At 40.5% G+C, this 21927-nt stretch overlaps 2 protein-coding genes across 4 annotated transcripts in view; both read left to right on the plus strand.

Moving 5' to 3' along the window:
• The window catches only part of relch (RAB11 binding and LisH domain, coiled-coil and HEAT repeat containing), a 32400-nt gene extending 27704 nt beyond the window's left edge, over positions 1–4696 (plus strand). For all 3 annotated transcript variants that reach the window (XM_034132587.1, XM_034132586.1, XM_034132588.1), the window contains 3 exons: positions 1113–1201; positions 2040–2110; positions 3474–4696. In XM_034132587.1, the coding sequence (XP_033988478.1) occupies positions 1113–1201; positions 2040–2110; positions 3474–3594 (281 nt within the window). In that variant the 3' untranslated portion in view covers positions 3595–4696. The remainder of the gene's footprint in view (positions 1–1112; positions 1202–2039; positions 2111–3473) is intronic.
• Positions 4697–7390: 2694 nt separating this feature from the next.
• On the plus strand, positions 7391–21337 carry tnfrsf11a (tumor necrosis factor receptor superfamily, member 11a, NFKB activator). Its single transcript, XM_034132595.1, has 10 exons — positions 7391–7749; positions 11992–12079; positions 12549–12674; positions 13070–13216; positions 13303–13393; positions 14048–14124; positions 14681–14782; positions 14882–14931; positions 15161–16016; positions 19765–21337. Exons 1-10 carry the CDS (start codon positions 7684–7686, stop codon positions 20040–20042), a joined length of 1881 nt encoding a protein of 626 aa, XP_033988486.1. The 5' UTR covers positions 7391–7683; the 3' UTR covers positions 20043–21337.
• The last annotated feature ends 590 nt before the right edge of the window (positions 21338–21927 follow it).

The following is a 21927-nucleotide window of genomic DNA, read 5'->3' on the forward strand; positions in this document are numbered from 1 at the left end:
GTGCATTCCCATATCTAAAAATATGAATGTATGCACTCCCTCTGCCATATAGCTCCTCTGGCCATGACAGGTGGCAGAACACATAGAGTCCTGGACAAAGTACTATTGTGCTGGAAACTTCATTTGGTGCCATATACCAATAAACTTATTTTAGGAAGGTTTGTACATTCGAAGACAAATATTTTCTCAACTATTTTGTTTTTAGTGAGACATATTTCTGTAATATTTTGAAGTAAACTCCTCCCTTCTGGTAATGCTGGGAAGCACCAACCCAAATAATATGTTTAACTGCTTGGCCTTGAAAACACCATATTTTTAGTTTCCATGTCTATAAATGTAGTGTGGAAAGATAAGGCATTACATATCTACTCCTAAATTATTTTCTACTCGCATCTGGACTATTTATCACAGTCCTCATTAACTTTGTTACCATCCTTCTCCCTGACACTGGTTACCAGCAACAGTGCAGCTGGTATTGTTTTCATATTCTGTGTGTCTCATCATTGCAAAATATGGTTCTTGAAACACCTTCTGCAGCGGGGCCTACCACAAAAGTGATTTTGCATACACTGCTAGGTATTTCCGTCTGCCTACGACTTTGTCATAGCGATAGGAACCGTGTTAGATGCACTCCATAGTTTCTCTTTGAATAAAATCACACTGTACATTTAGATATTCAGTTTAATATTCCATCCGTCACATACTTATGTATATATAATACCTTGCTTTATATCTTGTTATTGTTCATTTGTAAATTCAACATGTATATTTTCTTCTTTCTTGTCTTTTAATTTGTATTGTGCAATGCCATGTCTTTTATGCTGCAACACAAACATTTCCCAAATTGTGATCAATAAAGTACTATCTTATCTTAATCATGATATGTGTAGTTGTGATCAAAATAAGGGTTGAATTTGAAGATGGGTGTGGTCTGAGCAACCAATTTACACCCCTGGTCCGATTTGACAATGATTGCAAGGTGGTCTCTGTTTAAAATATATGTTTAGTTGCAGTAGGTTCAGTTAAATAGGTTGTTTTGCTCTCTTATCCACGGAGCTGCACGGTGCTTTGGATCCACTGGTTATTATTTCAGTCCTTAACTTCCTGTGCAGTTATTTCTGAGGAGGTGATGGTCAACCACTTCCTGCCGGGCCTCAGGTGTCTCCGGACTGACATGGAACAACTCTCACCTGAGCATGAGGTCAGGAGACACTCGCACAGGGGAGGGGTTGATTCACACACTCACAATGCACGCATGTTTTTAGTGTCCTGTCTGCATCCTCACGCACTGATAGGCCAGACTGTCTCCCTCTTCATATCTTTCTCACACACTCATACACACACCTCTGCACATTTTTTATTTGAGTCTCGGAATCTCATGCGATCTATTTCATGTAAGAATTTTCCCAAGGTGACTAATGATCAGCTGATTGTTTTCCTCTGAACACATCCGCTCTGTCTGCGCAGTCTGCATACCAGATTCTGAGACAGGAATTATTTTTCCAACCGGAACATTCATGCATTAAAACATACAAATAGATAAAGATGTTTTTATTTTTGCCATGTTTGGACAGAATTACTGTACACCCCTTGTCTTTTACCACTTGAGTAGTTAAATTGACATTGTATTAAATATCAATATTCTGCGGAAGCCCTGAGATGCAAATAGGTAAACAAATCTGCTTTATAAATTAAGAACAGGTAGAGTAAAAAGCTGCTTTTGTTGAGTGGGTTTAATGTCATTAACCTATATGTATCCTGTGTTTAGAGTTCACCTAAAAGAAACATGAATTTAGTTCTGTTGCTAACATGGGCTAATGATACTCTTCATCCTCTTGAGGCAGAAATGATTATTACTATAACTATTCTAAAATAAATCACCTTCCAAAACCTAGAAACCTTTTTTTCTATCTGTTTACTGATATGGCAAAAATGATTGCAGTCATAAACACCGGAAATAAAACAATTTGCCTCTCAGTGCTTCCACAAGATTCAGTCTGTCTCCTTAATACATGTTGCTCTTTTTGTATCCTCAACAGGGTATTCTGAGTTCCATGATCAAAGAGTGTGAAATCAAGATTGAAAACAGAGGAATGGCAGACGCACAAGGGTGAGAAAAAGCAACGTCCCATTCACACCATCACATCTTCTTAAACACGGTTTCAATACTGTTTTTCATTGCATGAGAGGCAGTGACAGCTATAAGTGATGACTTTAAGTGGCAGTTGGGAACAATAAGGAAAAGTGAGAAGTATTCCTACTGTGAGGAGAGGGTTCACCTAACAGTGTTGGGACTGGGCCCATTTTGTGTGGGTTAATACCCCAGGGTAGAACAGAACATGTGAGAGTGTTGGACCACACTCATTATGCGGGTATCTTCACAGAGAGAGCAGAAAATGTTGTTTGGAAAGCGTTTGGACGCCAGCCATACTGTGGGTGTCCTTTTTTAAAACATGTTTCTCCCATCTTGTTAACATGTGTTCGGGCTCATTAAAAAGCGTTCATATATGGATGTCAGAAGTGGCTATATGTCTGCTTCTCCCTGTGCACGCTCTCTGTGTTTTGGGTGTGTTTCCCCCAAAAACCCTCAGTTAAACTCTGAGGTTAAATTCTCTGTGTTTGTGCCGAGAGAATTGTTCTCTTTCATTTTGGTCAGACAACTCTGTCTTTGACGTTTAATACAATAAATGATCAATTGGATCTTTTAAGGAATGTTGACCTTATTTGCCCCAGTGCGGTCGTTGCTTTCACCCTGGGATGAAATATTCCAAAGCACTAAGCACTAATTCTTTGTAGCTTTTTTTACATGCAAAATGGAAAATAAATCAGTATAGTATGTCCATAATGTTATCAACTCCAAAAATTCATGTTGAACACTTTCATGCATACAAAAAATGTATATTTGTAGAAAAAAAGTCATAGTATAGTTTGTTAAAAAGATTGAATTAAAAACATAGACATTTTTTTAAGATATCATACATTTTAATTAAATTAATTCAGTTTATATGTTAAAAATGCATTTCACTTGTTCATGGACCTTTCTTCAAAAATAAATTGCCAAGATTATTCAAACAGATAAAGTGATACACACAGCAATACACAGGAAAGTTAAGGCCACAAAATATGATCCAGACCAACTGTTCTTGTATAGTAACTAAGTGATGGTGTTAATCTGTCAACACCTGTGACCTCTTTGATTATCCGTCTGTTGAGCAATGCTTGTTATTTAGCCGTTCCATTGCATCAGTGTGAATACCAGCTAACTAAAAAGAGGAACTTGTGGAGCCGTTAGACTGTAAAAATCAGGAGGGGCTGTATTAGCAAACAGCTTTTCCCTCTAAAGAAGTAGAGTAAAGGCCGACTGAAGCTCGTCAACAGATAGGAGGATTGTCTTGTTTCTGTTTTCCAGTCCAGATAACCTTGCTTCATCATGGTCAAATTCATCCTTTACGCCATGTTTTTTTATCTCACAGCTCAATGTCCATTGCCTCCAGTTTGGTGGGCGAGGATGCCAAGACCAAGTTCCTGAGCAAGATGGGTCAGCTGACCACGTCTGGAGCCATGCTGGCCAACGTCTTCCAGAGGAAGAAGTGATCTCTACACTGACGACCCCCTGCTGGCTTCGGGAGCTTTTCATTCTACTGGAAAAAACATTGGTTCAGCTTAAAGTAGACATGTATTGTTTTTTCAATCTCAAGAAATGAAGGTTTGCTGAAAGTTGTGTTGGTTTAAAATCAGTGCAGCAAATACTTAAAGCTGAAAATCAATGTTTTTTTGCAGTGAACGGTTTTCCCTCTGCTCATATTCTTCTACTTAATCATGGCGATGGCATCGTCCAGGACGAGGGATTTGCTTTTATGAATCAGAGTTGTCAACATTGTCATTTCAGAAAGAGGAGAAGGACTGAAGGACAGTGTAGGGATGCACCCAAAGTGAAGGGTTCCTGGACGTTTCTGGACTTGAAAGTATGAATTTAAGTTGATTTCAGTGCAGTACTTCCTGTATCAGAAGAGCTTCACTCATCTCTGAGAAACTCTGAGCACGGCCTGCTGGATTTAATTTAGAATTTCAAACGGCAGTTGTGCGATAGATGCACTGACTTGCATTTGTTGTAGAATAATGATTCTAATTGACAACAAAACGGCTCTGCCTTGTACAGTGTATCTGTACTACTCTGAAGTATTGCATACTTGAAGCTATAAATCTTATGTCTTGCCTTTATTTCATCAGTCTGTCACTGTTTTTTTGTTTTGACAGGTTCTGTTTTATAACTTATTTATGTCTTAATGAAAAAAACCTTATTCCAACTTCCAAAGAAATTTGCACTTCACTTGTTCTTTATTATATACACTATATATATATTTGTTTTAATTCAGAGTCTTATACATAATGAACATTATCACTACTGTTGTTGGATTTATTTTATCCGTTTTGGCAATGTGAAGTTGAAGAGAACACTGACCTTGTTATTCCCTCAGTCCGTTGCATCTTGTCTGTGTTGCAGTGTCTCTGATATTTTTTTTTTTTTCTAAACTGGGTATTTGGTTCTATTTTTTGTTGTTCTTTTTCAATATGCTCTACGAGAAACGGTAAATAACTGTATCATACACTGAACTAAAGAGGATGGTACTCATTATGTATATTTGAAATCGGTGTCATGGTTTAATAAAAAATGGACATGAGTTGTGTACTTAAATATACTTCTGGAGGCCTCATTGAATGCCTGCACGCTGTTTTCAAGTTCTGATTATGGCTCAAAGTGTCGGCAGGTGTTGAAGGCTGTAAAAGAAGTCACTCCACAGACAAACACGCACTCCGTCTGTCCTGGCCCCTCACATCCAACCCTTTGATGTGCTCTATTGTCTGCTTAGTACAACAAACCAAAGTCCATCTTAAGGGGACATTCCCAACAACTTACTACAGATATGAGAACAGAAGTAAAATCTCAGATCTGCCGGCAAGATTGCACTTTCTATCCATGCTATCTGTACTTTAAACAATGAGGTTAACTATGGCCTGTATCCTTAAAAGAGAACTATTGTTTCACCTCGAAGGAATTAAACGGAGCGATCAAAGCACAGCCAATCTTTAAGAGCTGCACTTATGTAGTGGTTGAACAAAACAAGAATGAACAAACACTTCTTGATAATAACATGATTTGCATATTCGGGCTAATATTCAACCCTGATCACTGATAACATGGCAGGTGGGCAAATAATTGATTCACGACCAGGTGGAACGGGAGGGCATGGCAGCAGTGTGTGTACATGTGTGTGTGTGTGTGTGTGTGCTCTCACTCCTGTGTGGGTGTGCCTGTGTATCCCTATCTGTAGATATGTGTCAGACAGACGCCTGATATGTGATTTGCATTCCTAGTGAATGGTGTTGTTCTTTGTGTGTCAAAAAAACTTTTCTGCTTGCCAAGACCCTTGCTTGGCTTTTTCGCCATTCAAATATGTGTTTGCACATCTGGGTGTGAGCGTGTTTTTCTCAATAAGCAATGTGTGTGTTTTCATGACATTTCTTCTGGCATTTTTGGCGCTGCAGAAATGGCGTCAGGAGGCACCTCTCACATTGGTGACTCTGGTGACTCATAGATCACATCCGTTTCCAAAGCAAGCACATCCAGCCCAAAACCCACCGGAACACGGTGGCTAAGCATAACGTTTTTATTCCGTTCAGTTCTGTGTGTGTGAGGGCAATAAGCATGTTTTTCTGCCTTTTGTGCTTTTCAGGGAGCCCATGCTGAACCTCTTGAAGCTTCCTCCAAAAATCATGGCACCAAAACAGGCTGCGGCTGCTTTCTTCTCTGGAATGAGTGTTTGTTACTTTAATGGAAACCATGGCGTGTGTTTTTGTGCATTTTTGTGTATATGAGCCGTCTGGAGCAGGCCTCCTTCGTGAACTTTGACTTGTTGTAAGTGATGCTTAGCAACACAATCCATACTGACTCGGGTCATTTGAAGTGTGATGCTTGTAAAGCAGCATGCATACGTTTTTTTATACATAAAACAAGCTGCATTGTGACCTCTGTTTGAAGTGGAGCCTAACAGTGACTTCTCTGTGTTTTCTGTTGAGTTTTGTTGGTAGGGCCTGACTTTGGATGCCTGGCTCTTAATTGCTACTGTGCGAGCTGCAGAGGCTCCACCACGAAACAGCTTCTCTCAGCATGTTTTTACAGGAAGAGGGGGAGGATGAAGCCCATTACCTCCAGTGGTTCAGCCTAAAACCCTCTTAATATTAACTTTTTTCAAAGTTCTTTCTTGCTTGTCTCTCTTTTATTTTTTAGGTCCACTTCTATAACTCTTTTCAAGTAATGAAGATGTCCTTGCATCTGTGTTATACCTTGTTTACCTCTTTTCTCCTAACGTGCTGACCAACCCTTTCCCATATTCAAGGTATTTGCATAACTGTCACTTTGAAAAGAACATTTATTCTCCACTCTGCCTAACCTTCCCTCTATTGACTTGCCAAGGTGGGCTTGGTCTAATCTCCTATGCAAATTCTGTGTGTTTTTTTTCATCTCTATTTTCCCTGGGAGCAAAAAAAAAACCAGCTGTTTCCTGGAGGCAGAAAGCTTTTAAATAATGGCTTCTTTAAAAAAATGATCAGGGTTGTTCCATTGCAGGACATACACTCCAGGAACTGCTGATGCTACTGCCTCCTGTGACGAATGGCAAATGATGTGAGATCAATAAAAATGACTACATGCTTTCCCTCCAGTTTGTGTCATCGGAATGAATCAATGAAGTGAGGTCATAAGGTACATTGTTGAGCAAATCATATGGAAAGTGCCGCATGTCCAGTGGTGTAGAGTAACTAAGTACATTTACTCAATGACTGTACTTAAGTACAATTTTGAGAGACTTTACTTGAGTATTTCTATATTTTGCTACTTTATAATTAAAACTATAGCTGCACTTGTACCAGCTTTGTTCGCATATTTATGCATCAATAATTATAATGAAAACATCATATATATTATTCTGAACTGGACCAATCTGCATAATGAGTACTTTGGTACTTTAAGTATATTTAGATGCCGATACTGTTGTGCTTTTACTTGAGTAACATTTTGATTACAGGACTTTTTCTTGTAACATAGTATTCCTACACTCTGGTATTTCTACTTTTACTTGAGTACAAGATCTGAGTACTTCTCCAACCTCTGCACATGTCAAATCAGCATAGGTTGTGCATGTTGTTTGAACATTAGGTGTATAAAGGTTCCATGATGCTCTAACATATCTGAAAACAATGAACTCTAACTGTCACAAACACACTCATTCATTCAGAGGAAGAGATAAGCGCTTAGAGCCACCAGGAGGGAAAAGAGGGGGGGGGTGTAATATTTTTTCTTTTTTTCTTCACATATGACATCGTGGGAGGAGTTCCCTCAGTCAGTTTTTACAAGCTGTTGCTTGCAGCTCACTCCACAAAGCGTGGGTGAAAGCAGAAGGAAGATGAGAGGAGAAGTAAGGTGGAACTGCAGCTGCCTAGAACGGAATGAAGGCGCAAGAATGCCCTGTGAGACGGTGTGGAGACCCCGCCACATTTACGCACACAATAAGTGATTTACTGTGAGGGAATCGGTAGGAGAATTGGATCGTCGTGTTACGAGTCGTCATTTTGCCTGAGAAAGAACAAGTTGCCTTCAGAAGTTGTCTTCACTAACCAGCAGAGATGAGATTTAACTTGTTGATACTCCGAGGCTGGATAACATGCGTCCTGGTCACCTTTTACGCACAGGTAAAAACACACTTTGATAATACAAAGAAGTTCTTTTTCAGATAACTATCTTTATTTATGACTAAATAAAGAACCTTGAACTGCATTTAATAGTTACACGTTGATAATTACTTTGCTGCAACTTTTTTTCTCCTAGTCATACTTTTTGGAGCTGTCAAGTTTAAAACTGATCATCATAATGTTTATTTTCGCGAATAGATGGAAAATAGCGTATGTTAGAGTAAACCATAATGTGTCATCACATCAGATGATTGGTATGAACTGGTCAGAGGAAGAAAGAGTGGAATGGGGGTTGGCTTTTACGCACGGACACTGACTGGAAACGGTTTTGTTTTGGTGTAGTCCTACTCCCCTGTTCTGACCACAAAAACGCCGCTGGCAACTGGATGCTGTTATCCCTTTACCAAGCATTCTCTCCCGCGTCCTGAGGGGACTGGCACGGGCCAAATGGCTCACCACTCACCAGGAGCCCTAATAGCTCTTCCAAAGTGAGAAGCTGAGGCCAACAAGGGTACAGAGATCCAGAAAGGAAGTCACTACAAATAAAGATAAAGTTATCCTAGGTTTTCATTCCCCTAGATATATGGATTACAGCAACTATGTCACTGCCATTGGCAAATACCATTGCAAGGCTCGAGGCACTTACTTGATCCAAAGTATGATTTTTTTTTTGTGATCATTTTCTTCTTTTATGACAATATCTTAGTATTATATGAGAGCTACAAAAAGTCTCAGCTGATCCACAGTTTAAATGAGAGGAAAGTGAATGTCCCATGGCATGTTGTTGTCCATGTTGTTTAGTCCGAGGAGCTAACTCCGTCCAGGTGGAGCAGTTTATGAGATGTGGTTGCAGTGGTGGGACTGCTGGGCACCAGTGATCACTGCGTTTGCCTATGTTACCGTAAGCAAGCATCGTTATGACTTTGACTGGAACAGACTCTCTTTCTTCCTTTTTTCCCTTCTCTGCTTCACTAAAAAGTTGTGCAATAGATAATACCAAGGGAGGGCATTGCATATTATCCATGCTGAGATCTAAAGAGGTAATATGGCACAGAAAAAGGAGGTGTTCACGGTCAAATGCAAGTCTCATTTTGTTAAGTATCGGCAATGCCAGGAAAAATAGTCAGTGCCTAAAAGGACTGAGACGTATTTTTCATCTACGTTTTAAGGTGACACTGCAAACCCTTGGCTTTGGTTTGTTCCTGCCGTTACTGACTCACAGTATCCCCAAAGAATTCCCCTTCATATTCTTGGTTTTCAACCACTCCATCCTTTTCTTTCCAAGTACATTTCTAACTGTCTGTGTGACATTGAGCAACATAAAATTACTTCAAGATGTTGAGATCTTAAAAAGTCAACACATCATGAATAAACAGAGTTTTGGTGGATTGATTTACTCGCCTGCAGACATGGCTCCTGTGCTTTTTATTAGCTGGCTTGTTTAGCCACTCTGACCATCTTTCTCAGATTCAGTCATCCAACAGCAACAAGTCTGCATGTTAATTATTCTCTTAATGATGGGCTTTTTCTCCTCATAGCTCCATCACATTACGCAGTGATCAGTCTACCTCGGCTTCAGCAATATCAGGCCTGCAGATCCCAACTTGATTTAACTTGACAGATATGTAATGCATAAATAAAGCATACTGTGTTGTTTCACAAAAGAGGCAGGAGGAGGAATTAGAAGTGTCCATGTCTCTGGTGATTTCCCACTTTTTCTTTTGTGATAAGCCAATCTTTCTATAAATATTAAGTAATTTGTCGTGCAAAATTGTACTACATTATGTTTTTTGCCCCTCAGATATGGAAACATCCTGCTGTTTTTTATCTTAAAATCTTAGAAAGTGAATATCTTTGGGTTTTACACTGACAAAACAACACATTTAGAACGTTAACTGGGGCTTTGAGAAACTGGAATGGATTTGTTTTTTTAGTATTATCTCTGACATCTGACCGGTCTAGTAGTCTGAAAATCACAAACCGTTTTTAAGATAAGGCAACGCAGAGTGAAATTCACACCTTCTTAAAATCCTCAACCAGTATTGTTAAAGTTTTGGGAGTTTATCTTGGGAGATTTTAAAATATCATAAATTACTGCAGGTGGCATTTCAAAGGGATTGTTTAAATGCCTTCTGAAGAATGATTCACATGTGCACACGTTGTTCAAAGATTTGTATGAAGCTTTTACAGCACCTTATTGTGGAAAAAGGTGATACTGGGTAAAGTCACGCTGTGCTTCTCTTGGCTCCGGGCCAACAACCGTTATGCAAATTCTCTGGAGCTTTGACAGCAAAGGAATGTGTGAGGGGATCACAACACTGCTGAGGGATAATCAGGACATCAGCAACACAGTTAGGAAAAGAGTTTTTTTTTAAAAAGGGCTTTACTAAGAATCAGGGAAGCAACAGGACATAGCCCTTTTTTCCATTTAATGTTCTCTATATCCATCCAATTTCCCTCCTCTTGTCTTTCTCTGTTAGACTCACATGTAAACAGAAGTGCACATTTGAATCCATATGGCAGATAAAGTTAGCTTTGAGGTTGGATGTTCTATCTTGACCGTCATGATAACCTATAATCATATAGGGTGGATCAGCTCTTTTCCTCATACATATATATATTTAGTGAGTTGAAACGCATAACTGGAACCAAATGTTTAGATGTGGCGGTCACAGAAATACAATTCCCAGCATTCCTTTGGCTTCCTGTGCACTCTGGCCCAGTTGAACGGACTGACTACCACTTGTGTCTCCACATCTCTGCCTTTCTATCTAATCCACCTATCCTCCTGCACCGACATGAGCCTCTCTCCATGGGAACCTTCCCTCCCCGTGTCACTTGTGTCTGCTGCAGCACATGTTCCTCATTAGGGCTGCGGTCCAATCTCTGAGCGCTGCATCATTATCCCTCCGCCTGATTCTAAAGACTCTTTATGTGTGAGAGGCTCAGTGGAGGCAATTAAACATTCACCAGTGTTCGTGTTGTGCTGCCTGAGGCCTGACCAACAGACACTGAGAATAAACAGGGTTCAACATGTAGGTGTGAGAAAGAGAGGGAAATAAATAACACGGGAAAGAAGAGGAAAGACCATTTAGAGTTAGATCACATTCATTTTCTATAAAAAAAACTATGGGAATATTTGAGGAACAAATCACGTCGGATTAGATATTCTTTATTGAACCCAATAAAACATGTTGGTACAGTATCATGCAAACAAGGCTTTGCACATAAGTAAAACATTGAAAATAAACAGTACATATATACATACCAATAGTAAACTTTACCTTTTGAGAGAGCAGGAGGATTTTTCACACTCACTCATCTACACTCCTGCAGTAGTATTTTCTTCACAGTATTAATTAGTATAAATAACTGAATTAATGTTTAATTTCATGGGAAAAAATCTCAGGATTGCTGATTGAGAGAAAGCCTGAGGTTAGCCCGATGTCAGAGGATGCAGTCAGGCCTATAGGTCGTGTTTTTCTACATGTATATAAAGACACTGTGGCTTTGGCATAGCTTCTGCCATAACAGCCAGATTCTGTAATTCAGCAGTGTGGTATAGGAGTTCACCGGCCGCTCATTTAAGGTGTGTGTGGGTGTGGGTGTGGGGGTGGGTGGGCGGGTGTGTGTGAGCCTGCACTGCTTACATTTGTGGCTTCTGTAATAGAGTTCCCATTAAATAATGCACACATGTTTACTGTTAACTTTAATCTCCAATGCAGCAAGGACTCCATAGTATGCTGTATCTTACTGTTGAATTATAGCACGATATTTAGCATTATAACAAGTTAAAATAAAAATGAACTCACCATTAACAGCTGCCTCAAGTTTTGTTTATATTCTCAACACTTATTTCATGTGGGTAATCTTACCAAGCGTGCCAAAAACATGTTGATTGACTAGTCGGGATGCAGCCAAGGGTTTATTCATTCGAGCCAACTTGAGTTGATGCAATAAGTTGCATTTGGTTCTTCTTATGGAGCCTTTCTGGAGTTAGGGCTGATGGCTTGGAGGGTGTGCACGCTGTGGTCAGGTGCTTCTGAGAGGGTGGAAAGAATTCCTGCACGTCTTGGAAATGTTTTAACCATCCTCTTCCTCTCATTACTCACCGCCATCTCAAAATATCAAGTGTGGATTTGAAAGATGAACTGAAGAGGATTGGTGTCTTAAAGGGAAATTAATGTTTGTTTGTTTTCTTTACATGATAACAAAACTAACTCTGTCTTGATATCTTTTTAGAATGGGGCCTCAAAATCTATCAACCAGTGTGCAGATGGAACATATTATTTAAAAGGCTCCTCCAGATGCTGCAAGAAGTGTCAACCAGGTAATGACACACACACACACGCACACGCACACGCGCACACACACACGCACATACGCATGGATCAGCGCTTTGAGCACCAGGAAAAGCGCTATATAAATGTCATGTATTATTATTATTATTATCAAAGTGAGGAAGAAAGGGTAGTACATTGCACATATTGTTTACTCAATGGAAGAAGCATGAAATACAAATAGATTTCCATTCACAAAGGTCCTGGATCAAAAGAGGAAGGATGTTTAAAAACGGAACATATTGTCTTAAAATAGCTCAGACGTGCACATGTTTTGACACACACACACACACACACACACACACTCTCAATTTATATTGACATTTGACCCACTAGATTAAACTTATTTAAAAAAAGGAAAAGGACTCAGTTTCCTCCTTCCATAGTGGTTATGTATGGTTTGTTAACTCCATCTGTTTTCTTCCTCCCTCTGTCTCTCTCTTGCTCACTTTTTTGTAGGCTTCCATGTGTTTTCCGACTGCACTGATTCCGACAGCACTATATGTAGAAAATGTAACAGCGGTGAATACCAGCCCGGATGGACCGATGAGAACCACTGTCTTCAGCAGAAGATCTGCGACGAACGTCAGTACCTGCAGTCTCAAAGATTTGAGATTTGTATTTGATTCTTTTTGTCAAACATATTCTTTTTTGTTTAATTGTTTTTTGTCCGGGGGCTTCTGTTGTTTTTTGGGAGGGAGTTTTGTGTAATTATACTGGAATAAACTAAAAAGATGGATCACTGTATATACCAAACTGATGACGATTGTGCAAACTGTAATATAAATACTATGTGACCAGTACAACAATGCATCATTACTAAGATGCTATTGCAACACCTTTCATTAAGTCTCAACAAAAGTTCAGATGAAGAATTAGTTTGTAATTTGGTTCATTAGTAGAGATTTATGACATGATAATACCTCTGAACGATTTAGACATATCTTTGTACTAAAATACGCTCTTCTTTTGAACACCAGATAAGGGTTTCAAGAAGCGGCTTGAGAACTCGATGGCGGAGGAGCCGTGCAGCTGCCGCTCCGGCCTCCAGTGCAGTCCCATCAACTGCGAGTTCTGTGAGAAGATACCCACCTGTGGCGCTGGGAATGGACTGGAGGTGGACCCCGGTGAGACACACGGACACAACACACACCTCAAACAATTACAGCAATGTCACTTAGCGATTTACTGAAACGTCTGTCATTATTTCCAGAGTCTTCTGATGAGATGAAGACGTGTGTTCCGTGTCAGAAAGGCTTCTTCTCTGCTGAGAACAGTGCCGAACAATGCAAACAATGGACTAGGTAAGTGTATACAGTACCAGTCAAAAGTTTGGACACACCTTCTCATTCGAACGTTTTTATTTATTTGAATTATTTTCTACATTGTAGATCAATACTGAATACATCAAAACTATAAAAGAACACATATGGAATTATCTAGTAAACCAAAAAGGGGGTAAAAAATCCAGAATATGATTTATATTTTAGATTCTTCAAATTAGCCCCAAATGTTGCCTTGATGACAGCTTTCCACACTCTTGGCTTCTCTCAGTCAGCTTCATGAGGTAGTCACCTGGAATGGTTTTCCAACAGTCTTGAAGGACTTCCTTGAGGTGCTGTGCACTTTTTAGCCTCAAATACTTTAGGGTTGTGAAGGGAGAATGCAATTAGGTGGCTATTTTCCGCCTCACCAGCAGCCAGCTGTTATGAGTAACACTCACACCACTTCCCCTGAAACCAACCACCAGCCTCCACTGCCAGCCGGATACTTAATGATGATGATGACGAAGGATAGAGAGAAGATTTTGTTATTCTCTCCATCTGTTTCTCTTTCCCTCCTACGTCATTGCAGATACAACCGTAAAGGCTGGCAGGTTGGCGTGTAAAATGTAGAGGGAATAGAATAGAACAAGTGCATGTCAAGTTGTAACTCTCTTTTTGTGATTTCTCTTCCAGTTGTAATGCAGAGGGCAGGAGTGAGATGCAGCCAGGCAGCACCCAGGCAGATGCAGTGTGTGGACACCCTGTCTCTGGTAAGACATGGACACATTCACTGCTGACTGTCAACATGCAGAGACAATTAAAAGCAATATTAAAACATCAAGATACACTTAAGACAGAAACATTTTCTTATTTATTGTATTTTATTTTTACTGAATTTACTTACTGAAGCCGGAGGGGCAAGTGATGAAATATTTCTAAGCTCCTTCATTTTTTTTCACCTGAGAAACAGAATAATTGCGTGTTGAGTGATTCTTGTTGTAATACTTATTTCGGCCACAAGAGGCTGAACTGCACCACTACCCCCTATTCTCAAATTAAAAGCAGTTATATTTTCTTTCAGGTGAGTTTTAATCTCTCCATTCACTCTTAATGTAAGGTACATTAAACTGTGTGTTAGCAGGTTATGTAACCCTCATGTCAGTTTCATTACTGTAGACACAAAAAGCTGTTTCCTTCCTTAATGAAAAAATTATCTGCAAATCTTTTTAAATCAGACTTAGAAACTCTCAGGGCGTCTGTATTTATATTTGTCTGTAAATGTATAGTATAAAGACAAGCTCTGCCCTCCTCTTTTTGCCGGTGCAGCCCCCTCCTGGGTTATCGTTTCTGTTCTGTCAGTCATCACGGTGCTGTGTCTCCTCGTCCTGCTCCTCTTCTGCTACAAGGACAAACTGAAGTTACTCTCAGGTACGTCACAGCCATTCATTATACAGTTCTTCTCTGACCATGTTTTATTTTATTCAGTTCTATTTCAATTTACATTATTCTATTTATTTTTCTTGTTAGTAAACCTGCGATCATGTGTCCAGAATCTGAAGAGGACTAGGATTCAACAGGTAAAGTTGGATTTCAGTTTAAAAGACGATGGAAATGGACAGTTTTGGAAAGTCATCCCACCTACTTATTAGATTATGAATGAAATATATGATCAAATGAGACAATTCGGATCAAAGACATATATTGTGTCTATTCCTTAATGGTGTAGGGTTTGGAGAATCACATATTTTGTCACTGTTCATGCACAGAAAAGCAGTTGTTTACCTTTGTTTGTTTCTGTTGTTCTAGGAGACCTTGGCACCTCTTTACCACAGTGTAGCAGGAGGAGGCCACAAATCTACTCCATGTGAGATGACTAAACTCGTCTGCCAAGCGCCCCACAGCCCCTCCAATGAACTCCAGTGCACCTTCCCCACCTCTGTCCCCGAGGTCAAGGTCTCCCTGCCCTTCACGGGGGAAATGACGGAGGGAAAAGGGACCAAGGAGAAGACGGTCATGGAGGATCAGAGCAAAGGGTCTGGAGAGCCTGAGGAGGTGTCAGAAGATGAGGGGATCGTGGTTGCGTCTCCTCTCCTGGCGGGCTTGTGTGTGTGTGTCATTCCCGTCAGCGAGCCACTGGAAGTCGGGGAGAACGAGGACTGCAGTCAGGCGGTGAACCCCGGGACCCCAGGAACCTGCTCCTGTGGAGGGCTGGACGGAGACTGGGAGAGCGGGAGAGAGGAAAAAAGTGGGGATGCAAATCAAGAAAAGATGGTTTTGTCCCCTGGTGTTGCATCTCTTGTCTCCCTTTCTCCTCCACCCCTCCGCACCTCCTCTGATGTCCCTCCTTCCACACCTGAGCTCTGCCTGCCATTGTCTCAGGCTCAGGTGAGGCCAGAGTTTAAACCTCACCTGACTGACAGATTGCTGGTCAAACAGGAGGACTTATACAGACTGAAAAGTACAGACTCCAGTTTAACAGACACTTCGGTCAGCCCATTGCTGACTTCCTCCTCTGTTGGAGATCTCTACCTGGACCCTGAGACCTCCAGCCCGGAGCAGTGGGGGGTCAGCAGGGGAAACAAGCTCTCCTCGGGGGGGTCGGAGCTGGAGTGCTCACCTGAGAGCCTCCACAGTCAGCTGGCTGACCCAACTCCTACCTCAGGTGGGTGTGAATGTAAAGCTCAGAGGGTTAGTCTCCTCCTGCATCAGAAAGGCCTCTACAGCCCTTTTCTGACGGAAACTGGAAAACTAATAGGAACTACTCAAATAAAAATACTAAAGGTGAAACACTATGAGATAATTATCTATAATAAAATAATGATCACTCTTTAACCTTAAATAATACTAGTCTTGCTATCTATTGCTATTTTAATGAAGCATGCTTGAACTTAATATTGTATTTCATCTTATAAGTACATTAGATGTTAATACTAAATCATAGTCAAAAAGTCACATTATTGGTGTTTCTTTTCTACATTTAAAAGATAGTCTGACTTTATTATTGAAGAAGCTTGACTTTGAAAGTCGGTTTCATAATAGAGATTAAGTCATCAGTCATTATTTTCACTTTTGATCATCACCAAATGTTTTAGTTTGTTCCTTCTTTATGGAACCTCCCTCCTTTTTACTCATGGCGCCAATGGGCTTATATACAACTGTGTGTTTATCCCCTAAAAGTCAAACAAACTATTGTTAGCCTCTTTTTGGGGGACACAAAGACCCTAATGAGCTACATATATCCTGGATATTTCTTCCTATGACCACCCCATTATTTAAGTGGAAATGTAAATGCCCAGTGGTTGTGTGTTTTAAAGATAATGGCTCATTACGGAGACTGTGTGGCCGCAGTTGTATTTTCCAGGTGGGTTCTTTGTTCTTGTTGATGCAGGCTGTCACCACTGTCTTGCCACAGGATCATACCCATTCAGGATTGAATTGACTTCATAGCAGCGCTCTCTGTCCGCAGAGAGGGTGGGACGACTGACCAAAAACAACAAAGTGAATTTCATGTTGGTTTAAATGGAAAGTTTTACAGCCCCGTTGTTGAACTTGTATTGTTCTCACAGAAACCTTTAGACACTGCCAAGGAGAAACATCTCCGGGAAACGGCTTGTGGCTCAAACACTGAGGGGTTATGGTTAGTACAAAAGCAGTATTATCAGAACTGATCGGGTATTATTAGGTGACCAAGCTGAACGCAACTTATAACAGAGGATTGGTTTCATAAGACGAGACGTTTATGTGATTGTTTCCAAGAAATATGTTTTATTAACGCCAGTTTTGACAGTCGGACCTCAACTTTTGGCGGACCACACATGAAGCAGGAATAAGATATGTGAGTGTTTGATGAGCTAGTGAACCACCAGAACCGCACTGTGTGTGTGTGTGTGTGTGTGTGTGTGTGTGTGTGTGTGTGTGTGTGTGTGTGTGTGTGTGTGTGTGTGTGTGTGTGTGTGTGTGTGTGTGTGTGTGTGTGTGTGTGTGTGTGTGTGTGTGTGTGTGTGTGTGTGTGTGTGTGTGTGTGTGTGTGTGTGTGTGTGTGTGTGTGTGTGTGTGTGTGTGCGTATATGTGTGCATATGTATATGTGTGTGTGTGTGCATGCATATGTGTGCATATGTGTATGTGTACATATGTGTGTGTCAGTCAGTGTGAACTATGCCATCTACAAAGCTCCTGTTTACCCAGAGTTCCATTGGGTTGTGCAAAGTGACCGCAGCTTTAATTGAAGCAAGATGTGCGAAGCTTGAGTAATACTTTTATAACCCTGCCCACTCAACAGAACACACACAAACATTTGAAGAGTTTTTTTGACTCTCACTGATGACTCGATCCTTTAATTACACTCCAGCTGGCCTGACATCAACACCATTTCCCATCATGCAGTAATACCTGGTAATTAAATGGACTTTTACCGGACTATTCCTATTTGTCTTGCATGTTTGGGACCTAGGGGTCATTGTTGAAGGACACCTCAGTAGTAATGACCCAGATATGTCATTGTTTATTTAGCAGGGACAATGCACAGTAATGAACACTTAAAACATTAAAATGTGTCAAGCGTAACAGTGCCAGATTTAGCTTTGAGCTCATTTCCATCCGCAGTCCCTCACATAAAATATTTAAGAAGATTACATTTTTACAAACATAGCAAAAACAAAATACATGATATGCAAAAAGAGCAGCATACACAAGTATTTATGACATGGTAATACAATACAGCAGCAACGACATGTAAAGTGCAAGAGAGGATACAAGAGCTACATAAAGTGCAAGAGGAGGTACCCCTGTGTTAAAGTGCATTTAGCGGTGATTGCACGTCTGTTTGTTTTGTATATATATTTTACTGGTTGAGCATTTAGCATCCAGTTGAGCACTGGCAGCTGTCCATGCAAAATGGTCGAGATGTTGGGAAGAACTGTACACAATTGTGGTTAAGATTGAACAAGAGGGGGGTTCAACTCTAGTCCTTAGTAGACTGTATTGTTACATTTCTTGGGCATCCAGAAAAATCAGCTTGCTATTAAGAAAGCATAAACAAAAGAACCCAAGCAGATTCTTTAGAGCTTTGTTTTCCAAGTTGTGGTGAAACATATTTTCAAACTAGACCTCTCAGACTGGTATTTCAGGAAAGGCTGTCAGATTGGGAACACGGAGAGAGACACACTTTCCGAGTGTGTGTTTGTTTATGTCTGTCTTTGCCACTTTAAAGGCCTATATGTGCTTTATGGTGTGTTTAGGTGTGTCTACCAAAGGCTGTTTGCTTACATTAACTGTGATTGTGCTTGTTTGTAAGTGTGTGTGCACGAGTGAAGCATGAGGTGTGAGTCACAGAGGGTCGGCTTGTAAACTCAGACAGGAGGCTGATCAAATAGGAACCATGAGGCTTAAGGTGGTGAAAGATGGCTTACAAAACAATACAGACATGTATTTCCTAATTCACCTGGTTTGGCTGGAATCGGTTTTTTGCGCAGTACAAGGACATCAGAATATCAAGTTTGTACAATAATTGTGTGGCAAGTATCACATTGTAGACTTAACGTGGTAATAAATCATGGAAAGTTATTTCTGGAGAAATCCGCTACAGTTTTGGACAGAAATAAGGGTTGGACAGAGTTGAACAGCACATTTTTGAATTTATTCAGCCATGTCTGTAAAACCAGAAACCCTTGACAAATAACTTGTTTTCAGAGGTCTTGGGTTTCTCACGCTAAAAAGTGCTGGACTCGAATAAGGCCGAAAGAATGTGATATGGCGGTCTAAGTAGCTGTGGTCATCCTGCATGGTCATTACACCCACTGTCCATTTGTCATATAAGGTTAGCCAAGATGGAGTCCCTTCTTGACAGACAACGTGAATAGGGGAAGCTCTATCTGCCTACGTTTGTGTGTGTGTGCGTGTGTGAGCGGGGGTACTGGAAAGCAGTGTCTTACACAACTGTACCATATATATATATACATATTTCCACACATTTCCCAATAAGATGTCACTACAGTCGTCATTTTCTATATCAGTGAGATTGGGAAATGTTTATTTTTCATGAAACCAAGACACCAGGTCATGTGGTCGATACACTAGCCTACTGCTTTTCCTTTTAAAGTGTGTATGGCAGAAAGAAAACCTCCTGATCTGAAAAGTGCGATAAACCTGCATTGTTCCAAGTTGTTGATTATATAGAAGTCTATGAAAAAATTACCAGTACACATTTTCCTGACATGTTTGTAGGCCTACTCTCAACAAAATGACAAAGTCTAGGTTACAAAACAATAGTCCCTAAACCAATGGGTGATGGCACAGTGACTGTTTCTACTTTCCATCAAAAGTGTCTCACTCTTTTACCTCTCGTTTACGTCTATTTTCTACTTCTCACAATCTCTAATATTTCTCCCTCCCTCCCACATTTTCCCTACAGGTCAGGTGTCTGGGAACAACAACACCACCTTCATCTCCAGCGGTCAGGTGATGAACTTCAGCGGGGAGGTCATCGTGGTGTATGTCAGCCAGACGTCTCTGGGCAGCGACGGGCAGGGCAATTCCTTCGGGAGCCCCGTCCAGGAAGAGGCCAATGAGACGGCTCTGTTCTTCCAGAGCAGCCTGAGGTCACAAGGAGACTCCATTTCCCAGAACACCTGGCAGGAAGAGACACTGCCAGTCCAGGAAGTGGTGGTGGAGCGGCCGCTGGGAAAGTGAAAAGGGACCAATGGCTGTTTCTTTCTTCAGTACAGTGATCATCTCAATCAGTTAGACTTTCAAAAATGACACGTTTTGTTGGTTACTGCACCTTAAATATGTTCGCTTCCAAATTACATTTCAACAACTAGTGAATAAAAAACACAATGTAGCTTTAAACAAGGACAGGAAGGCTTTCAATTCAAATGTTGAAGCTATCGATCTCTGCCCACATAATTACTTTAGACTGTAATATTCTATAATTTGACCAGTTTGAAACATAAGTCACTAAATCTTTTAGTATTTTTCTCTTTGGAAGGCTTCGTGCCTTTTCAAATGGAAACCCCCTCCCTTCCAGACAATGATGGGGAATTTTTATTGGAAGTTGGATGTGAAACTTCAGACTGGAAGAACGTCATGTTTTCTTATTGTTGTATGGAAATTGCAGCTGGCTGTTGATTTAAAGGAGTTTTTATTTCCCACCTTCCATCATTGTCTAGTCCAGGTTGAAGTCTGTAGAATTCTGCTTTTGCTCCTAATTTGACATTTGGATGATTTCAAGAGTTTCCTTTGCATACAAAATATCCACCATGTGGAAATAATTGTCTATGCACTCACAAAATCATCCCATAAAAGTCAATATTTTTATGCAATGAAATTCAATCTACATGCTACATTAAGAAGTTGCTTTTCACTGAGTGAATGTTTCTCTTTTCTGCTTTGCAGGGTTTGGCAAAAGCTAATTAACAGTAAAGACACAGCCAGTTTTGGTACGATGCTTGTTTATCCCAAATGTAGAGATTTGTTTTATTCTGTTCTTATTGCACCACAAGTGCAGTGTGTGTCTAAGAAAATAAAATGCTATGCATTTGATAAGCTATTTTATTACTGGTTCTTTTTGTTTCAATATGTTTTAATGTGCAAGCCTTAATGAAGAAAAGTAAAATGTCTGTTTATATTTTAATTCATTTCACAAAGATGATTGTTTATGTATTATTTCAGCAAATGCATGTGATAAATGTTTTGTAAATATCTCAAAAGAAGGGTTTGTGAAACAAGAATGAAATTCTCTTTGTGCTTCCTCATTTGATTTGAGGTGTGAATGATTTGTTTCCGTGGAGCCATGAACAGCATGCAGAACACACACTGTAGGAGTTTCAAGGGACTGTTCAATTACAACCTCGACAAATGTATGCAGCCTTCAAATAATCATGTACAAACCAATCAAACATTTTGCAATGAATGACTGAAAGAATATTTTGTTTGAAATTAAATATGTTTTGCATCTAATCCTTTCAGGGATGGCTGCTATCCTACATTCTGTGGTTTCTCTCCGTCAACTTTCCTATTCTGGGTTAACAAATTACACTGAGTCGTTTATCTCCTCATGACGATCTATAATCTTCTTAAAGCAAAGCTAATTACACATGTGGCACGGCCTCTCTTTGCCCCGTGTTGACAGACAGACAGACGGCCTTTCATCAGGCGCTGGATGGTGAGCAGCTGTGAGGGGAAACCGAGTCAGAGAGGCAGCGTCACACAGAGACCACATGAGAGGCTGGCAGCACTCATTTAGGCCTGGTTTGGGTCAGCAGAAGTATGTTTATGTGTGTGTGTGTGTGTGTGTGTGTGTGTGCGAGTGCATTTTGTCTCGGCTTATTTTATGCTTGTTTGTGAAAACAGGAAGTTATGACTGGCTTTCACATGGTTTACATGAGACCTAGCTGCCAGGCCAACACAGAACCTGACTGTAGGTTTAAATGATTTCAGCCCCCCCCCTTCCCTGTGAGAGAAAACAGTCCCTCATTTCACTGAAGACAGGCAGGCAGTCCTGAACCTCTGCATGCTGCTACACAACGCCACCTACTGGCAACTGTTTGTCAGGAGTAAACGAGGCATGCTCAGC

This window comes from Trematomus bernacchii, unplaced genomic scaffold, assembly GCF_902827165.1.
Source record: "Trematomus bernacchii unplaced genomic scaffold, fTreBer1.1, whole genome shotgun sequence".
Taxonomy (NCBI): domain Eukaryota; kingdom Metazoa; phylum Chordata; class Actinopteri; order Perciformes; family Nototheniidae; genus Trematomus; species Trematomus bernacchii.